The sequence below is a fragment of the Rattus rattus genome, chromosome 5 (assembly GCF_011064425.1).
Source record: "Rattus rattus isolate New Zealand chromosome 5, Rrattus_CSIRO_v1, whole genome shotgun sequence".
Classification (NCBI taxonomy): Eukaryota; Metazoa; Chordata; class Mammalia; order Rodentia; family Muridae; genus Rattus; species Rattus rattus.
This window is the reverse complement of record NC_046158.1, coordinates 53,887,474-53,908,055: the sequence shown is the minus strand read 5'-3', so window position 1 is coordinate 53,908,055 and position 20,582 is coordinate 53,887,474. Positions and strand designations below refer to the sequence as shown.

The 20,582-nt window shown below is 45.4% G+C and overlaps 1 protein-coding gene across 2 annotated transcripts in view; it reads right to left on the bottom strand.

The window, feature by feature from the left end:
- Osbpl6 (oxysterol binding protein like 6) overlaps positions 1–20,582 on the bottom strand; it is a 96,565-nt gene that overhangs the window by 37,478 nt on the left and 38,505 nt on the right. The window contains exons 2-9 of one of the 2 annotated variants that reach the window (XM_032903530.1): positions 19,394–19,486; positions 13,684–13,806; positions 11,247–11,300; positions 10,131–10,244; positions 9,853–10,023; positions 5,276–5,408; positions 2,403–2,506; positions 1,546–1,638 (exon numbers count right to left, since the gene is read on the bottom strand). In XM_032903530.1, coding sequence (XP_032759421.1) covers positions 1,546–1,638; positions 2,403–2,506; positions 5,276–5,408; positions 9,853–10,023; positions 10,131–10,244; positions 11,247–11,300; positions 13,684–13,806; positions 19,394–19,486 — 885 coding nt within the window. Of the gene's footprint in view, positions 1–1,545; positions 1,639–2,402; positions 2,507–5,275; positions 5,409–9,852; positions 10,024–10,130; positions 10,245–11,246; positions 11,301–12,857; positions 13,807–19,393; positions 19,487–20,582 lie in introns of those variants that run through there. The other variant, XM_032903529.1, reaches the window with a different exon arrangement.

The following is a 20,582-nucleotide window of genomic DNA, read 5'->3' as shown; positions in this document are numbered from 1 at the left end:
TGATTTCTCTGCACATCTATTAACCAGAGTTGCACTCTGTTTCCTCCAGGGGAAAGATGGACCATGGGGCTTGTGGTAGGAGTCCTGGCTCCACAGTCAGCCAGGGGTGCTGTGTGCAGGCTTGTGAAGAGCCAGTCCGCTCAAGACAATGGCTGTGAGAGGAATATGTCCAGAGGCATGCCTTAAACAACCAGATTAAAGCAGTATCTATCACCAACAGGTATGCTCTCAGGACGCTAACATTCCCCAATTCTTTTATTTAAAGGAAAGCTTCTGGTTGCGAAAATGATTCTACCCATGAACACAAAGCTGAAGACGAATTGTAAGCTCAAAACAAATGACCATCTTACTGGTTTCTTGTGAAAAAAAAAAAAAAACAAAACACTTGGCTCGTTTTCCCTACAGCACTAATTTTATGAACCGAATGAGAAAAATACAGGAAACTATATCGCTCAGAGGAACACACATAATTACATTCATGGAATACAGATATTCTAAGTAGAAACACCGCTGTTTAGCGCTTATAAAAACTGCCGTGAATGACATCAGATTAGGAAGCACACTAACAGTTCATTATTGACACATTCAGAGTGAGAAGACAAAGGACGCCATTAAAGCAGCTGGAATCGGGGAAGGATTACTTTGGTTAATCATTCAGAGGAAAAGGAAGAACAGTGGGACACAGTTACTTTGTGTTAAGATCTAAATGCACCAACATTATAATCTTTGAAGAATGAGATTGAGCAGTTTTAACTGGCAGGTTAGCAATCATACACAGCTAAGATAAGAATGCTAAAGATTCTTGTCAAGATTTGGAAGTAATATGATTTATGACATGGGTTTTAGGCATCCTGCATCATCGAAATGCAATAACCTAAGAGGGTCATACTTGAAAATATACGGCTATTTATTGCAATTAAAATTTTTATTTCAAGTAAATGTATCACAAGCTATGGAGATTTTGGTTCCGATTTTAGAATGATGTTGTAGGCCAGATACTATTTACCTTTGTAATTATAGGATTTTGGAGTTGAGACAGAACTCGGTGATCATTAAATTAATTCTGCAACTTGAGCAGGAGCAAATGAAGTCCAGAAAGCTTAACAGAAACGTCTAAGTTACGAGGCCAGCGAAGCAGTGATCACAGTAACACCCGGGTGTGTTGGTCTTTAACCTACAAGGCCTTGATAAAACCGTGGACAAAGTTCACTCATATAAAAGAGCCCTCTAGCCCCGAGACTCTGGAAAGGAACATATATTACTGTCCATGGGCTTCCCAGTTTTGATTTTAAAGTGGCTTTCTCTCTAAGTTTTAATATTTCAAAGGTTAGCACTGAGGCCGGAAATCCTCACTGGATCATTTACACGGTGTTTGTACTTATGCCCAATTAACTACAGTTAATTCGACAGTTAGCACGACCCTTCCAAAGGACAGTCTTTCAAGCAGTGAAGCTATCCCTCCGATCTCACACCCAGGGGCGGGTACAGAACGGGAACAGAGGGCATTCCAGGGAAACCCAAAGAAAGGCAAAGCAAAAGCGGTACCTGCAGTTGTATTTTTGTATCTTTGCTGACACTTTTTGTCCTCCAGCGTCTTGTGACCCGCTTGTCTTTCTTTGAAATATCTACACAGTTAGCCTACATTACACAAATAGTTAAAAGCAACAAAGGATTATTAAGTTCACACAGATGATAACACGTTAAGTACAAAGAGCCCAGAAAGTTAGTAAGGAATCGTTAGAACCCCCAAAGCGAACCAGCCAAGGGAGAAAGGCATTGACAGCTAAGACGTCTACAACTCGCTTGTGAAAGCTATATTTCTAGTGTGCAAAAATGAGAACAAGATTAGAGGCTGTGAGCACTGGTTTTTTTTTTTTTTTTTTTGCTACTTTAAAGACAGCTATACTTTTTGAATGTTCTAGAACTTAAACTTCAAAGCTGTCATAGTTAACACAAAAGAGAACTGGGAGTCGACACAAATATGTTTGCAAGAGTCTGTATGTATTTAAATGTAAAACCAAACTTCAAAGTATTACAAGTAATTCCACGGGGGCTGGAGACACGGCTCGGCAGTTGTTCCTATAGAGGACCCAGGTTTGATTCCCAGCACCCACAAAGCAGCTCACAGCCATCTATTACGACTCCTAGGGAAATCCAATGCCTTCTTCTGGACTGCACAGCCACTGCACACATACGGTGTACACATATACAAGTAGGCAAAGCATGCATACACGTTAAATAAGTAACCCCAGAATATCAACTATATATTATTATAAATAGCGTAATGTTAGCCTGGGAATAGTAACTTCCTTTTAAGTGTCACCTTGCATATTCATAGGACAGTCCAGTAAAGGTTTGAAGTTAGGATCTGAAATTGTGTTACCAGCGGCCATTACGTTTACCTGCATGTCGGTGAAGTTAGGAGCCGACTGAGTTCTCTGAAGTATCTCCAGGTTCTGCAGGAGCTTGCTAAGTTCCACAAGGTTTGACTGGCAATGTGCAAGATCTAATGAAGACAAAAATGTTCGAGTTGGATAGAAATGGAGATGGCAATAATAAAGGGGACCTAGTCAACAATGTAGTGTGCACATGTGACTGGATATCCATGTTTACATGATGGTGACTCTGACAGGTAACACAGAGCATACCTCGCTCTGGGTCAGAGCCAGGGGAGTTACTGGCAGTGAGATTGTTTCCAAGTCCTTTCTTACCAACTATGACTCTGAGAGGAGGTACCATTAACACTCCCAGTTGTGGGATTGCGGTCCGCCCTCACAGCTCTCGTCTCATGGACACTCTGGGGGCTTTGGTAGGCTTGTGGTTTTATTCCTAGGGTCCTGTTGACTTGTCCCTCTGAAATGCTTTACAAGGTGTGGAGTTTGGGTGGAGGCAAAGTCAAGTTCAGAGAAACAGAAGAGTAAAAATCGGTTGAACGCATCTGTTCTCCGGCCCACTTATTGTGCGGCAAGGAACAATTCCTGTAAAATCTGCTGTAGAGTTTTACTAATTTAAATTTCATCTCTATGGAAAAGTATGCTCTAAGAGCCAAGCAATTTATCGATATATTTAAGACCTGGATTCATGCAAGTCTGAAACAGACAACTACCTTAACTGCTGAAGCTATAAATCAGACATACAAAGGGTTCCAAAAAATGTTACATTTTTTGAAATTCAACCAATGAAATAAATATGAAATATTCCCTTTCTCTGAACTGAAACCCATCTCAGTAGTAGGCATGTTCTATGACAAGTGAATAGTATAGGTTTTTTTAAGTGCAGAAAAAGACTAGGAGAGGAGAGGGTGTTCCTTGTTTCATGGTTTGAGGGCAGATTTACAAGAGAGAGCCCACCACCACCATCACACACACCGGGGTCTAGAAGATTGACAGAAAAGTTTTGGCCAAACAGACCGGTGGAGAAGGGCAGAGGAGAAGGGCACAGAGGGAACTTCGTGTTGGGAAAAGCCTATCCAAAGGCTCACAGGTGGGCATATGAAAACACACAGAACGACAGTTGTCGAGTCTCCCCCAGTGAGTAAGGTTGAAAGGCTAGGTAGGGCCGATTCCTGAACACATTGGCTGCTAAATGCTGGGATAAGCATTTTGGTGAAACACCCTAGAGCCAGGGAAAAGCCACTGGGGCGGTTTACACAGTTATTTTGAGGACTCCCAGTCTTGAGAGGGCATTCTGTAGTGAACAAAGCACCGGGGATTAATCAATTGCCAGTTGGCTGCAATCCCAACCCCCACACCAGGGCAGCTCTGTAATTTTGGGCAAATGTCTAAACTTCTATGCATTTCATTCTCTCCATCCACAAAGTGCAGAAAGTTAACAGTACCTATGTCTCGTGGCTGAACACAACAGAATATCAGCTCTAAGCATTGGAATGGGCCTGCAAACCTTCTCACAGGTACTCATTTCCCATGAACCTTTGAGAAGGATGAAATACGTGTACAGGACACTGAGTAATGCAGTTAGAGGCTGTGTGACCACCAGAAACAAGAGGAATGGTGGGTCTGGGTCAGGAAGACAGGAATGATCATGAAATGTTAGAAAGGATAGGACAAGATCTCAAATTGGCTTCGTTAGACGTGATAAGCACTGAAGTACATGTAGTCCAGGTGATCGTACAGTTCTGAGGGGGAACTCAGAGGAGCTGGCAGGGCACCCCATTCAGATAGGTGCTCGGTGCTGGGCTAAGGGAAGCAGCGCCTCTGTAGCTGGCCTTCCGACAGGTGAGCCTGGGTGGTCTCCAAATAAGGCAGGAATTTACAGTGCTATCTGAAGGTCATCTGTCTCCTTCCAAAACTGGAAGCTGTACGTGGTGAACACATTCCAGGAAAACACTCTAGGTAGATGTCAAATGGACAGGATTATGACTGTGAAATCCCTTTTAAATCATAGTTCCCTGAGTGGATTAAGTTCGGGAGCTTGGTGTCTCGAAAATGCAAATTTGGAATTAAAACAATGGTGAGGGTATGGGGGGATTAACACAGATCATCAATTTTATTTGCCTAAGTGAAGACCTCAAAAAGTTACATAACATCTGTTTAATTATAATACCATAAAAGAACAAAATTAATACTTACAGTATCTGAAGAGCATCTAAAAAGAAAAATCAGTTGAGAATTACTGAATGCTGTCTACATTGTCCTTGCCTTTGTCAGGTTTGTGGGCCGAGTGGAAACTGCTTCAGAATGGAAATGGCCAGTGGATAAAGTGGGCCAGAGGGCTTTGATGGGGAGGAGAAAGTAATGGATTAAGTAGCCCAGGGAATGGACTAGTCAGAATCCTGAAAGGCCTAGCCACAAGGAAACTTCAGTCACACGGAACTCCAGACACATCACCCTAGATCCTAATGTTTACTTCTGTGCTATCGGGAACATAGCAATGGGATATCTGGATCCATGGGCAACACAGCCACAGAGAAGGAAGCATGGAAGGCACCCAGAGAGTCCCAGAATGAGACTGGAAGGTTCTTTGGATCCCAAGGGAATCTTTAGGTCCCAAGTGAAGGCAGTGAGAAAGAACTCATAAAGAGATGAAAAGGTTGAAGATGTAGAAGCCATGGCTGGGGAGAAGCTCAGATCCACTTGTGAGGAGGTGGGAGAATTGGCAGCTAAGAAGCCAGGGTTACAGAGCAGAGAAGGATCTAGAAGTGTAAGAAAGAAGAAAGGCCGGGTCCCTTGGGTGGTAAGACTGGAAGCTGCAGTGTTTTCCTTGAATCATCAGCTCTGGGTTCTCATTCTGAGAAGGCACAGGGGCAGGAACTAACCTTCCGCACACCGGTCCATTTCTTCTGAGTCCTGCAGCCAGGCTGCCACCTTACTCTGCCCGGTCGTGCAGGTCGCAGGGAGGCTGTTACTGCATGGTAAGGGGGACTGCCATGGGAAGCTGCTAGGCTGCATCTACAAGCAAGGAGATGAAGCGTTTGACTCACACAGCGAAGGTTGGATTCCTGTAGTCACAGCACTCCAGTAACACCACCTCCTTCACCCGACGAGATGGCGTTCAAAGTAACAACAACAATGGCCCAGACTCAGTAGTAATATTAATAACAATAACAACAATGGCCCAGACTCAATAATAATAATAATAATAATAATAATAACAATAACAATAATAATAGTCCAGATCCATGAGGACCCAAGAGTTCAGGAACCCAGTCCTGAAACTCCTCATAAAGTTGTACTTGATCCAGTATCCTCACTACAGTCCCCTTAGCTTACAGCTAAGGACTTCTCGCAGGAGCCCTCTGTGCCCTAAGGATCAACTCAAAAATCTCATTACCCTTGTGTGATCCTGAAGTTCACCACCCACCACCACACAGCCTTATAACACTTCGAAAACATCCTGAGGATTATATAAAGGGCCTTCCTGTCAAGTTATCCACAGCTCATAGGTGTTCCACGAGGAGGGTTTTATGTGAAATAGAGTAGAACCAAATGTGAGGATGCTGATGTGCACGGTCAACAGCAAAAGAAACAGAAACGTCCTTCCCCGGGACCCAAAATGACTCTAAAAGTTCGCATTTGACGCTAATACTCAATTACAACTGATTATGTTATAAATTATTAAGAAATAAATAATGCACAGTTAGCAAACCCAGTCTTATTTATTACCCACACAGGACCACAAACCAATTAACACTCAGGAGCCTCATAATTTGATATGTGGGAGGTAGGAAGAAGGACAAAGGCTCTCTCCTGAGTTTTGTTAAATGTAATGGAAGTCGCCCCACAGAGTCTGCGCTCTTGGCTGTGCCACTTGCAACCAGAGAAATGGACCTTTTGTGGAAACTAGAGCTGGAGACTTTTCTTATTCCAGAGAAAACAGTGGGGAAGGATTTGGTTTCAGTCCCCCAATCTCAGATATCACCCACGTTATTTAATAAGCCAGGCAAGGGACAGAAATAATGCATCTTTTATCAGTGCTTTGTGCCAAAGATACAGGCAGAAGCTGGAAAAACCAGAGAATTAAAAATTTATGTTTTCTTTTTAAAGATCTATTTGAGATATAGTTCTCATTTAATTTGGACTAACACTGGGATTCATTCCAGCCTCTGGCGAAGACTCAGGAGGCCTGGAGAAATATGGCGACTACCTGGGCGGGGGGGACCTCTAAGTTCCCAAATCCCCAATCTCTCTGGCCTCCTGACTCATTCGCTTTCATCTCAGAACTGGTTGGTATTTAGGGCAACCCAATTCCGGGGAGAAGGGTAATTAAAGAGTCTTTAGCAGAAATGAGGCCGCAACGAAACATAATTAATGGGGTTTACCTTATACACTACTTTCCATCAAATGACAAAAACTCAGTGTGGCAACATTCCAGTAAGTTTGATCTGCTAGGCCTTCCCTTTCCCAGTCAAGTTTTCCAGTGCCATGCAGAGAGGGAACTGTGTGATCCCGGGACCTGTGTAGACTCCCGAGGAGGTACAGAGGAGGCAGAATCTCTTCGCTGCCATGTTTTGGAGCCCGATCAGCTGTCTCCAACCTCCGTTTGGGCTACGGAGGATAAAGCTGCTACGGCCCCGTGCAATGCAACCCAATTACTGAATCACCATGGAAACAGCTGCTTCCCTGCCTGTTCTCCTAACCTTGACTTTCAGACGAGGAATACCTCCAGCTTTTCTGCAACACCGGCTATGAATCTTATTACATCCTAAGGACCTGCAGCACCTCGTGTCTGGTGCTGATGTTGGCAGCTGCGGTGCGGTCACATCCTGGGATGGTCGTGTCACCTGCATACATGCAAACACAGTCTCCGAACTTGGCTATGTGACGGATTAGAGGTGAATGACTGTCAAATGTCTAATGTACTTGCTCCCTGGAACACCACTGATACCGCTGTCCCCTCTCTGACTGACTGGCATTCACTCCAGAGGGAAGCGAGTCATGTATGTATACATTATAGCTCAAAACGAGAAAATAAATTTCCTATCAGCTGGTGTATGCTGCCTGGTTGGTGGTCCAGTATTTGAGAGACCTCCGTCAGGGGTCCAGGTTAACTGAGACTGCTGGTTCTCCTACAGGGTCGCCCTCCTCCTCAGCTTCTTCCAGCTTTTCCCTAATTCAACCACAGGGGCCAGCAGCTTCTGTTCATTGGTTGGGTGCACATATCTGCACCTGACTCTTTCAGCTGCTTGTTGGGTCTTTCAGAGGGCAGCCATGATAGGTCCCTTTTTGTGACTGGTCCATAGCTTCAGTAATGGTGTCAGGCCTTGGGGCTGGATCCCACTTTGGGTCTGCTGCTGGACCTTCTTCATTTCCATCCCTGCAGTTCTTTCAGACAGGAACAATTGTAACCCATCCCTCACTTGATGCCCTGTCTTTTTGCTAGAGATGGGCTCAACAAGTTCCCTCTCCCCACTGTAGGACATTTCATCTAGGTTCCTCCCTTTGGGTCCTGAGAGTCTCTCACCTCCCAGGTCCCTGGTACATTCTACAGGGTCCCTCAACTTCCTACCTCTCGAGGTTGCCTGTTTCCATTCTTTCTGCTGGCCCTCAGGGCTTCAGTCCTTTCCCCACACCCAATACCAGATCATGTTCCTCCCCCCACCCCGTCCCCAGCAGATATGAGGCCCCCAACACATATACAGCAGGAGACTGCCAGGGCTGGGTTCACTGAGAGAATATACACACCTAACCCTCAAAAGACTGGAGGCCCGCCCCAGGGAGTTTAGAGGTCTGGTGGGGTGAGGGGTGGGAGCTGGGGAAGGGGTAAGGACACCCTCATGGAGACAGGGGTGTGGGGAGGAGGCATGGGATGCGAAAAAGTCAGAGGGTGGGCCAGAAGGGGAATAAAAATCTGGAGTGTAAAAAAAAAGATTAAATAAAATTTAAAAACACAAGAAAAAAAGGAAAAGAAAAAGAACGAGGACATCGTGAGTTTTGTAGGCAAATGGATGGAACTAGAAAATATCATCCTTGGTGAGGTAACTCAGACCCAAAATGACATGCATGGTATCTACTCACTAATAGGTGGACATCAGCCAGAAAGGTACAGAATACCCAGGATACAATCTATAGACCTCACAAAGGTTAACAAGCAGAAGGGCCCAAGTGAGGACGCCTCAATCCCACTTGGGAGGGAGAAGAAAGCAACCACAGGAGGGGGAAGGGAGAAAGGAAGAGGGGAACATGATCAGGTATTGGGAAGGAACAGGGCTAAAGCCCTGAATGCAGGAGAACGAATGGAAACCGGCAACCTCGAAAGGTAGGAGCTTGGGGGACCCTCAAGAATGTACCAGGGACCTGGGAGGTGAGAGACTCTCAGGTCTCAAAGGGAGGGGCCTTAGATGAAATGCCCTATAGTGGAGAAGGGAACTTGAGGAATCAACCTCCAGTAGAAAGACAGGGCAGCAAATGGAGGGATGAGGTTGCCATCCCATAGTCAAAAGTCTGACCCAGAATTGTTCCTGTCTGAATGAACTGCAGCGACAAAAATGGAGAAAAGTCTGAGGAAAAGGAGGTCCAACGACAGGCCCAAATTGGGATCCAGCTCAGGGGAAGGCCCCAAAGCCTGATGCTATTACTAAGGCTATGGTGTGCTTACAAACTGAGGCCTATCATGACTGCGCTCTGAAAGACCCAACAAGCAGCTGAAAGAGTCAGATGCAGATATGTGCACCCAACCAATGGACAGAAGCTGCTGACCCCTGTGGTTGAATTAGGGAAAAGCTGGAAGAAGCTGAGGAGGAGGGGGACCCTGGAGGAGGACCAGCAGTCTCAACTAACCTGGACCCCCTAGGATCTCTGAGACACTGAACCACCAACCAGGCAGCATACACCAGCTGATAGGAGGCCCCCAACACATATACAGCAGAGGACTGCCGGGTCTGGGTTCAGTCAGGGAAGATGCACCTAACCCTCAAGAGACTTGGAGCCAGGGAGTGGGGAGGTCTGGTAGAGTGGGGGAGCATACTCTTGGAGATGGGGAGAGAAGGTGTGCGATGTGGAGCAGTTGGAAGGTGGACCAGGAGGGGGTATAAAATCTGGATTGTAAAAAAAAGATTACAGAATAAATTAAAAGAAAAAAAAAAAGAGGAAAGTTTCCATTTCAGAACTTTGGGGTCACCCAAGAATTCCCATCAAACATGTTTGCTCTACCTCCCAATCCTCCCAAAAATCCCCACAAAAATGACGCGTCCCATTTATGACAAAGAAGCTCTCTCACACATCCGTCTCATCTTTGTGTTCAACGCTAGTGACAACATAGCTTCTTTTCTGGGTGTAAGATCACAAAAGCAAACTCTTCTCCTTCTGGTGTTTCCAAAGGAGACAGAGAGATGGGCAGGGATAACTTTCTAAGCAATTTCCAGGCCAACTTCTCCCGGCACAGGCAAAGTCATACCTTTCCATCCACGACAGAGACATTAGCGGCTGGGGAGGACTCGGCTGTTGACGTTGCAGGAAATATGTGGAAACTGGCGTCTCTCGGCGACCTCACGATTTCATTCTGACGGTACAACCTGTGATGGCGCAGTTTGGAGACCCAGGCATCAAACCAGTCCTGGGATTTCACCTGCAACGGGAAGCAACAGAAGACAGCTGTGGAAACGGTCTCCTGGCTGTCAACGGTGCAGGCAAATCACATCCCCTGCTAAGGCCAGATGCCGGAAACAATCTCACCTTCAAATGATAGATGTGCTCCTCTGTGTCGAGGTCTATTCTCCGAGCCTTCTTTTTAATCGACATGACAGACAGTCCTACATCTATGCTCCCGTGGACTTTCCCTTTTTGGATCTGAAAGCAACAGATCGGTGAACTCGCTGGGAGGGCACGGGGGAGGGTAGACCGTAATTCGCCTATGCAAAGTGGGTGACTACAGTCTTTTTAACCAAGAGAAAACGGTTAAGAGCTAAGGACACGTGGAGCTGCCAAGACTTCACATCAATTTCAGCATGCGACACTGCTCATCTTACTCCTATCTGGGGCCCGACTAGTAACCTCAGATCTCCCTAGGTCCAGACGGCTTAGCTTCTATCGCCTCCATAAGGCAATGCCAAGGATGCCCAAAATAACTGAAGTCAACTTTGGAACCGTGACCCAGAACGCCCATGAATCAGCTGGAGGACAGCTGTTGGGGCAGAACTGGGCAGCTGAGACCAGAGATCAGAGATCAGTCGGCCCCTTCCTCTGGCTGAGCAAGGACATGGCTACTTCCATGGCAGAGGGGCGGACAAAGCCACGTGTAAGCCCTTCGTCATCTCCCTACATCACGTGGGAGGAAGGAAGAAACTTGGAGATTTGCATGCAAACTACTACTTAGACATGAAGCAAAAGCAGTTTGGAATAATTTTTATGAGTTGGGGTTTTCAAGATAAAAAGTGAATGAAACACAAATTAAGTACAAAAGACAGTTTTGGGGTTTTTTTTGACAAGAACAAGGAGGGCTTTAAATCTCAAAAAAGCAAAGATCATGGAATGTATTTCAAGGTGAAAAGAAAAAAAAGTGCAGGGTTTTCTCTCTAGGAGAGAAAGGCTGATTTTACTAATGTGTCACTTTCCGGTTGAAGCTTCTGCTTAAAAAAAATAGTTAAATATTCATGCAGTACTTTGAGATTTTTATGCTATCTTGAGTATAACCCTAAAGCACCCCTTCTCTAGAACACGCAGAGTGGGTAGCTTGTTAAATACTCCAGGCACAGACGTGCAGAAAGCTGGGGGCCACGGCACAGAGTTCGCATAGCCACAGTGTTTACGACCTTCCAGCAGAATGAGAAACACGCCCTTCAAGCTACTTACGTCAAGTGGCGCCTTTGAATACTTCAACATTCCATTATCCAGGACAAAGAGGCGCTGTAAGAACCAAACACCCCAGTTACCGCTTGCTCTCTGAATTACACGAAGCGTTCACTAGTGCGGGTCGCAGAGTCACGTGGCATCAGCAGTTAGCATGGTTGATGGGTCTGATACATGGATTTCGGGGCATCTGGCCACAGTCAGTTACAGGAAGTGAGGTAAGTGGGGCAGAGTTCTAGGAGGGTGCTTTTACACACACCAGGGATGAATCCCTGTTCTCGACGGTTTGTCTTCGAGAGGTGGAGATCTAATAAGGACCTGAAGCTTATGCTTCATGACCAAACTGCATTAGGACATTGTAAAGGCAAGAAAAAAAAAATAACCTGGAAAGATTATGGCAACTCTAAACACTTCTACAACCATTCTCCAGGGAAGTGTTCACCCCGGAGCTAAACCAACCCCTGAATTTCCCCTGGACACCTGTGGATACGTTCTAAAAATTCTCATGGCCATTGCAGAGGCCATCACACCAGATCCATTACTAATAAATTACCCACAAGGCTTAAGTGACCTTGGCAATATGCACATAACTCGCCTGGGCAATATGCTTGTGTTCTACTACTAGGAAAGGAGATTAAATATTGTTCCCAAGCTACGGTAAGAACAAGGGGCCCCTCCCCTAGCTGGCCGTTGGTGGCTACCAGGGAAGGAAGATTTGCTCATTTTCCTTGGGGATGTGGCTACTGGCAGGTTGCTCATGTGCTGGCGAATGGCTCCAATGGGTGCACGTGGCAATACGGGGGAAGTCTGGTGAAACACACATACATTAAAACAAAAGGGGGGAGGGTTGGGGATTTAGCTCAGTGGTAGAGCGCTTGCCTAGTAAGCGCAAGGCCCTGGGTTCGGCCCCCAACCTGAAAAAAAAAAAAAAGAAAAAAAAAAAAACAAAAAAAAAACAAAAGGGGGCATGAAGTTGTTAAGAGGGCGGTGTGCTGAGGCCCTCTGGGAGAAACTGAGGAAGAAATGATGAATATGATCAGAATACACTGTATATGAGTATGAAATTCTCAAAGAATGAATATTTTATTTTTTAATAAGAAACTAAAAGGGATGGTGGCTAGACAATTGTCTCCCTTGGTGTCACCTGGTTCGGTCTAAATGGGTTTGCTATATTTTAACCACAAACACTGAAGACCTCTCTAATGTTGGCTTTCTTTCTGTGGGCCACTCAAAAAAAAAAAAAATCTAAACAGCTCTCAGGAGCCAGCGACACCATGGGCCTCCTGCTCATTCTGCACATGTGGAAAGTCTTTCTGTTGCTCAATTTACTCTGCTGGACCATTTCCATGGGACGTAAGAACACATAGCTGCTGAGACAGCAGGATATCAGGTCCCCAAAGCCATCCTGCCTCAAACTCACAAAGGGACACTGTAATCCTTTTGTTTGGGACTCTTGAAAACAACAGGTTCCTACCAGAATCAAAAAAATTCTACATTGAAAAACAATTCAACCACCTGTGACTTGGGCATTCCTATGGGCTGGTGCTTAATCAGTATGTGATGGCGTTAGGGAGAGGAGAAAGAGCTCTGGGGACTGCTCTCTCACTGTCCGTGTTAAGTGTGCACAGTCCAGAAGGATGTGAGTCCACCGCCATTTTGCTGAAGCAGGAATCCAGAGTGATAAACTGAACCTAGCTATTCGTTTTTGAAAGGGTGGTTTTCGCCAGTTTTCCCAATTTTAAGTTTCTATTAAAGAAGTTTAGCCAGGAATAACGTCCAAGGTGTCACAGGAAAGCGCTAAGTAAGGCTAATGATGACAAGATGAAGGAAAGGCGGTGGGAAAAGAGGCGGGATCGCTTGCTGGACAAAAATCCAGGTCCAAAGAATGACGAATGAGGGGCAGTCCTTGGTACTGGGGGACTCGTATGGGCTGAGGGATACAAGGGAATGATGCATTAGTGGAAGCCCCTTTGGCTGGCTTCATCCTCTGGAGACAGGTTGGGGTAGCATTTCCTGTCTGTCCATTTCTTTAAGGATGTTGTAATCCACAGCCTGTCTGCTCTGAGTCTGGGGGAGGCCATTACCCAAGCCTTTGGTTAGCAAACCCTTCTACTCTGAGGTGATGTCGGTCAGCAGAGGTGGTGAATGTAAGAAGCCATTCTGGCAGTGATGTGAGTCACTGCGGGCAAACAAAAAGGGAATGGAAGACAGCTTTCTCCCAGAGCCACAACATTTGCTTTGCTTCTCCTCCTCTCTCCTCCCCTCCTCGGAGTCTTCTGCGTCCTCCTCACTCCTCTCTATTCTGGGTTTTTGTTTGTATTTGTTTTGTCTTAGAGACAAGGTCTCACACTCATAAACTCAAGTGACCTTTGTTACCCACCTAATAGCAAGTGAGATGTCTATGCAGATGCTCTCCGCCCCAATCTGATTACAATGTTACCTTGTGCCAGCCCTTTAAAGGCCATTTTCTCTTCTTCAGCATAAATCCCTCGTGCCTGTCTGGTTTCTGGACATTGGTTTGGCCTATTTTCAGCCCTTCTATAATTTCCCAGCTGTCAGCTTCCTGAGAGAAAAGAAAAACAAATCATTTATTTTCTGCGCATAATGATACACACTTACGAAGGTTCTTAGGCAGAAAGTCACCTTTGATGCCTCGCTTTTACCCACCATTAGGATGAGTGACATTCTGGAGCTAATTGGGGCATCAAAACAAGCCATGGGCTTTCAAGTGAAGCTCCTAGGAGTTTCCCAGGTAAACCCGGAGGCACGCAGACTCCATGAGAGGCACGCTGGGGACACTCCGTTTGCTCAGCAGTAGAACGGAATTTTGATTTCCTGCACTTAAGAGTGTTTAAAATGCATGCCCCCGGCCCCCATGATGATCCTGGGGCACAGTGGCGCTTTAAAATGTTAAGTTTTTAAAGATCTGGTGACAACTGTTCAGTCAGTGTGTCGCCCGGGCTTTCTGTGTACAAATGGGAAGGTTACAGAGGTCTGACGCAGAACGCAGAAGTAAGGGGCAGTAAGCACGGTGCCGCAGCCGTGCTGTAGGGCGGTTAGCAGAGAGCCCAGTGCTGCGGGCTCTTAATGCAGAGCCGCAGCACAGCTGTGGTCCTGTTTCCTTCCACAGCAGCTCTGGGCTTCTCCAAGTATGCACCTCACTCAACAGCCAAGAAGTCCAGGCTTTCAAGGAGGAACACTCCCTGGGGAGCCCATGGAAAGAGTGATGCTATCAGGCTAAGAATGGAGCCGGGTCCTAAATCCTAGATCCTTGGTCCCTGATCATTAGTAAGGCATATGCTTCGCATACTGAAAGGTCCTAGACTCAATCTTCCTGAGGCAAGAATAAAACTCAAAAATAAATTAAAAAAAAAATAAAGACTTTGGTTCTAGGGTCTTACTCTTACCCACCTGTTAGATAACATGCTTTGTTCATATATGCTACTAATTTTTAAGAAACCATCAGCATTTACAAAACAGATTTTCTGCTAGCTTGTAAACTCTTGGTGACACCGAACTCAATAAGTAAACAGTGCTGGGCTTGAGTTTGCCATGGTGGCCACCACTCCATTCCTCTTGACAAATCTACTTGACTCTTGACCCCATGACCAGATGATTGCTATGGGCCCACATCCTCTAGATCAGTGGTTCTCTACCTCTTTGGGGTTGATATGAGCCTTTCACTGGGATCACATATTGGATGTTTACATTATGATTCATAACAGTAGCAAGATTAGTTAGGAAGTAACAACAACATAATTTTGTGGTTGGGGTGTCACCACAACAGGAAGAACTGTGTTAAAGGGTTGAGGTACATTAGGAAAGTGGAGAACCACTGGTCTAAGTGATCAGAGATCTAGCAACATTCTTGCCATGCCCGATTCTAGAGCTTTGGCATGGCGCCCAGAACTACCATGTGTCCTTTTAACAGAGAGAAGTTTCTCACTTTCTTCGCAGAACTTTCATGAGGGGAGGAAAAGTCTCCCTATGTGAGCAGCTCTGCAGCCGCAGCCTCAGGTGGGTGGGGACCAGGACAGGCCCACTGCATGGTGCCGCACCCCCAGCTCGCTGGGTACTTGCATTCTGAAAACTTACACTTCGATCCCTACGGAAGGACAGAGAATGGATAAAGGCTGTATCTCAGGGTAGACCCAAACCTGCAGCTGGGGGTGGGGGCTCTGACAGGCTCAGGGAGGAGGTGCCATTATCGGGCATTAATGTGGGGTGTGGCACGGACGAAGAAGGCGGGAGCCACCATCTCTTTCTTCCCTTCCTCCTCAACCCAGAAGCTGCTTGCTTTGGAGCCAAGTCTAATCTATGCTAAATGAAAGAATGGGTATCTAGGGTGGAATTTTCTCTTTTATCAGGAGTTTAAATGCAGAGACGGTCCTGTCTCTCTGAAAAGCCTAAATCCGGCACTGAGTCTATAGCCTACAAATCTAACTCCATCTCAGGACAAAGCCATCTCCTTATATCCACAGTCACTGCTGAGGAATGAGCTGCGGACCTTATGGAAATGACCTGTGTGTCCATTTGGCAACATGATACATTCTTTCAAGTACATGCGACAGCTCAAGACATGGTTTTCTGCTTGAAGATAATTCTGCCAGAAACTGTGGCTGATCTGAGCTCCATATGGTGGCCCACACCTTTACTCCCAGCACTTGGGAGGCAGAGGCAAGCAGATCTCCATGAGTTCCAGGCCAGCCTCTTCTACATAGCAAGTTCCAGGCAGGAGAGCCACACAGTGAGAACCTGTCTCAAAACAACACGACAAATAACGTTGTGACTGACCTGTTACTTAAATGTAAAAAATGGTTCTGATGAGACAGCTTCGGGCTCTATAGACTATCGTGGCTTTTGACTCATACAAGCACATGTGTCACTGTCATGTGACCCCAGGGAGCACGTGGAGGATCTGGCGTCCTTTCTTAATACTGGGTTGCAGCTCAGGAGTAGAACTCCACTTATGAAAAGTGCAAAGATCATACCAGAATGCAGTAAGTTCTGACACAGTCAAGGACTTTCAGCTCTCATTGGGATAGTGACTACTCCATAAAAATGATGGATACAATTAAGAAATTAAGGGAGAACAACTTTCCGTATGTGTGTAAATATAGTCACTGGACGTCTGTTCTTAGTAACCTGTGAGTTGAGTTTAAAGATATTTCTAGTCACATCCTATTTAAAAGGATAGTCACCTCCCTTGTCCCTCCCTTCTCTCCCCACCCTACCTCTCTGATGAAAAAACAAATCCTAATACATTTCCCCCTTACTAATTAAAGTCGGGGAAAACACAATCTCATCTCTTTGTAGCTACCACGTCTTAGTTCTGTTAGAGTGGTTTTCTTTCCTTTTGAGGGGAGCGGGACTGGGGAGCAGGAAAGAGGGAAGGCAGGACAGGCCAAAAGTTTCTGTTTCCTAAGTGAAATGCTGTACTCCGAACCAGCAGTGCCGTTTACTCCGAGGCAATGCTCCTGAGTCCAGCGAAAGGGACAGAACAGCCTGACTCGTTCTAATACTTAGATAGACAGGCTGTCAGGCTGACAAGGGGCAAAGGACAAAAGCATGGCAGATAATAACCCCACCCATCTCAATTATGAATGCTGTGAACGATAGGGTTGCAAATAAAATATGTAGGAAAGGAAAAGAACCCATCTCTACACGAGACAGAACCCTCTGCGTTCTGTTTTCCATGATGCTGAAATTCCTCCTTCTTGTTTAGTGGACTAGGTACGTTGTGAGAAAATTAAAATAACTTCCTAAAAATCAAAGAGTGTATTTCCCCTGAAACGTCATTCAGTATTTTCAGCTCAGGAGTCTCCACTCTTCCGAGGTCTACTTAAAACAGAAATAAGAGCCCCAAAGACATCATGTGGTGCTTGACCAATATCGGCACTGCTGAGCCATCTCCCAGCCGCCTGCTAAATTACAGTTTAATAATTCTCGTGCCGTTGAATAATTCTTCCATGGACTAGAAGTCTACTCCTGCCAGAGGGAATAAATTTTGTATCTTGTAATGCCTTCAAAGTATAAAAATTACAAGACAGTCTATGGGTGGGGTGGATTAGGTAAAAATGTCTCAGGAGCTAAAAACATCTAAGAATTTAAATAAATCCCAAGCCAAGGCAATGCCTTGTTCAAAATCCTCCTCCCAACCAGAACCTGTATTCTCACGAAATGGTCTGAAGGGGTGAGATGCAGTGGTACCTGTGTGTATCCATGAACTCATTTTATAAGATTTGTCCACATCTTCTAATGCATAAACAAGATTTAAATGGGAAGCAATGGGATAGTGAATGCTGTCAGGATTCCTAGCAAGGACCCTCTGTTGGGTCACTAGGCCAACACCTCAGCTTGTGTGAGCCTGCAAGCCATAGGGAGTGGATTAGATCTATATGCTGGGAGTCAATGGAAAATGAGAAAATCAGTGCCCACTTTTACCATCTGAAGACTGGCCCAGAGAATGCACGACACAAAATAAGTGTTCAGTAAATGTTAGCTTTTCTGTCATACACTCATCTATGTATTTCATGTTTCATCTTTTCACTGGGTACAGAGGAGAGATGTTTCAAAGAGATATGACAATTATATTGACCAAGTATGTAGTATCTATTTATTGGTCAAATGGAGGTCTGTCCTTTTTCTTTTGAAAAAATGTTTTTTAAAGATTTGGGTTATCTATCTATCTATCTATCTATCTATCTATCTATCTAATAGGGTTTATTAAGGCAGGAGTAAGAGAGTTGAGGAGGGAGGAGAGAGAGAGAGAGAGAGAGAGAGAGAGAGAGAGAGAGAGAGAGAGAGGCTGACCATGAACATGTGGAGAGAGAGAAGGGGGAGGGGAATGGGGAGAAGGTCAGAGAGGGAAGAAAGTAAGAGCTTGTCTTTATTTTTAAGTGCGTGTGTGCATGCCACTTATGTGCAGGTGTCCAGAGATGATGAATGTGCTCTCCTGGAGCTGGAGTCACAGGCAGCTGTCTTCTGCAAGACCAGCAAGCACTCTAAACTGCTGGGCCATCTCTCTAGCTACCCTCTGAGTTATTTTTATAGTTTAATAATTCTTTTCCTCTACTCCTGCCCAATAGAATAAATTCTGTAGCTTGTAACATCTTTAAAGTAAAAAACATGCAAGTATGCATGGCCACAATAATAGGGATGTGTAGGAACATGTTCTTTTCTGAAGTCTATGCTCTATACAGGAAAGTCAAGGGTCTGGATCACACATTTATAACTAATTATCTTCAGGAAATAAAGATGTCTTTATGTGACTCTGAAATCTGCATGTTTCTCTTCTTAGAGTTTTCCTGTCAGGGAACCAGCTCTTTGACCCCACAGAACACATCACAGAGGTGGGGATGAGCAGGGAGTCTATCTTCTTGAAGACCTTCCGAATTTTAGACATAAAAACCTTCGGATGCTTCCCACGCCTGAGGGAGAGCAGGCTGAAGAGGAAGGAACCTCTGGCTTCCACGATATAGAAAGAGTCTGCTCTCTCTGGAGTCACTGCTGGAAGGTAGACCTTAGATGGAGACCGGAAGTCACTATGTGCGATGACCACTGGGTGTGGGTACCACTGGACCTTAGAGGTGAGGCAGAGATGGACAGCCTAGGTTACAGAACGGGGCGCATCTTCCTTGTGCTTCCCCCTGCCGTGTGCTCTGTTGTCTTAGGGCAAATTGCTAACTCTGGGTTTCCTGATCCACTAAATGTAATAAATACATATATGTCAGGGAACGGCTTATGAAAAGTGTATTAGATGTGATGACGTACTCAAGCACTCGTACAGTGCCTGCTCTGCTGGACAGCAATGACTGCCATACCTCATGGGGCTTGTTTTCCTTCCCTGCACTGATTTCTCATAGGATTATCTGCTCTTCTCTCTAAGAAGAGATAATATTGTCTTCCCTTATTCTTTTTCCCTTCATACAAAACCCTGGAAGTCCAAGGAAAATATACTTTGTTTTCTTCTCCCCTCATACAAGGCAGAAAAAAACTCTCTGCGAAGGACATAGGAAAAGCAGCAGGGAAGCCCGCAGTGGGCGTGGCAGCTACCTTAAGAGAGTCAAGTGTCAAAGCTATTCACAGTTCACTTGGCCCCAGAGCAGGCACTGGGCTGGCTGTGGGAGAAATCGCACTCTGCCACTGACCTTGGAGAGGGGGATGGGCTCCGGCTCTAGCAGCTGCCGACTGATGGAGGGCTCCGTGCTGGATGAAGCAGTTCTCTCCAGAACGTGGATGCTCTGCAAATGATCAGAAACCCAGCTAGGGTTAGAGCCCCATTTCTCACATCAGTGAACAAAGGGAAAAGATCACACGGAGCCCAGCAGAAGAGCGAGCTGCCAGGAGATGGCGAGTGGCTTCGAGGCCAAGCCCAGCAGCAGCATGGAGGAAAAACAACACTGGCACAGGTCTTTCTTCTCACAGGTTCTATGCTGAACCTCTTCCCGAGTGCTGGATTCGACCTTACTGAAGGAATCATAGGGGTCTATCTGGAAAAAAAAAGGAACCCTGAAGGACACAGAAAAACACTGAATATGTCTGATGACAGACAACATCGTATCTACATCACCAACTTCCCCTCATTGGCCCCTAATGTAGTCAGAAGCCAAAGGCGACAGAGAAACTTTGCCAACTATGTAGCATGTAAGCACATACACAGGGCATGAAGAATTAACTGAAGCTATTTGAGCACAGAAGGGAAACCAGATTCTCCAATTTCCACATCAACACACACACACACACACACAGAGAGAGAGAGAGAGAGAGAGAGAGAGAGAGAGAGAGAGAGAGAGAGAGAGAGAGAGAGAGATCATTTTGGCATAAAGTCCAATGCATGTGAGTCCAGCATCTATAGGTAGCAGCAGACTGTTAAAATGTTGACTCCATTTTGTGGACTAGAAGGGAGAATCACCATGGGACTCAGTATCAGCATCTGGAAAACAGCCTCCTGTGTGCTTGGCTTGGAGAACTCGTATCCATTTCTTCTCTTCTCGACTTTTTTTTTCTATCATGAAAAGAAGAGAACCTTATCTGCTTTCAATATTCACTACATGCCAGTAGTGTCAGTACATACTAAAATGAGTAAAGAATCTAAACCTCACATTTTGTTGACTTAAAAAAAAAAACATTTGCTGACGCAGTAACAGACTTTCCACATGTACGTGTAGTACTAAAAAATGAAAGCATGCTTGATAAAACGGCCAACTGACACCAAGTACTGTAATTGGTAACTAAGTTCTAAAATAAGCTATTCTCTTTACCCTCCAGTATGCTAAGAAAACAACACTTCTCTTACAAACATCCATTCTGTGATTTGCACATTATCAGAACCCAAAC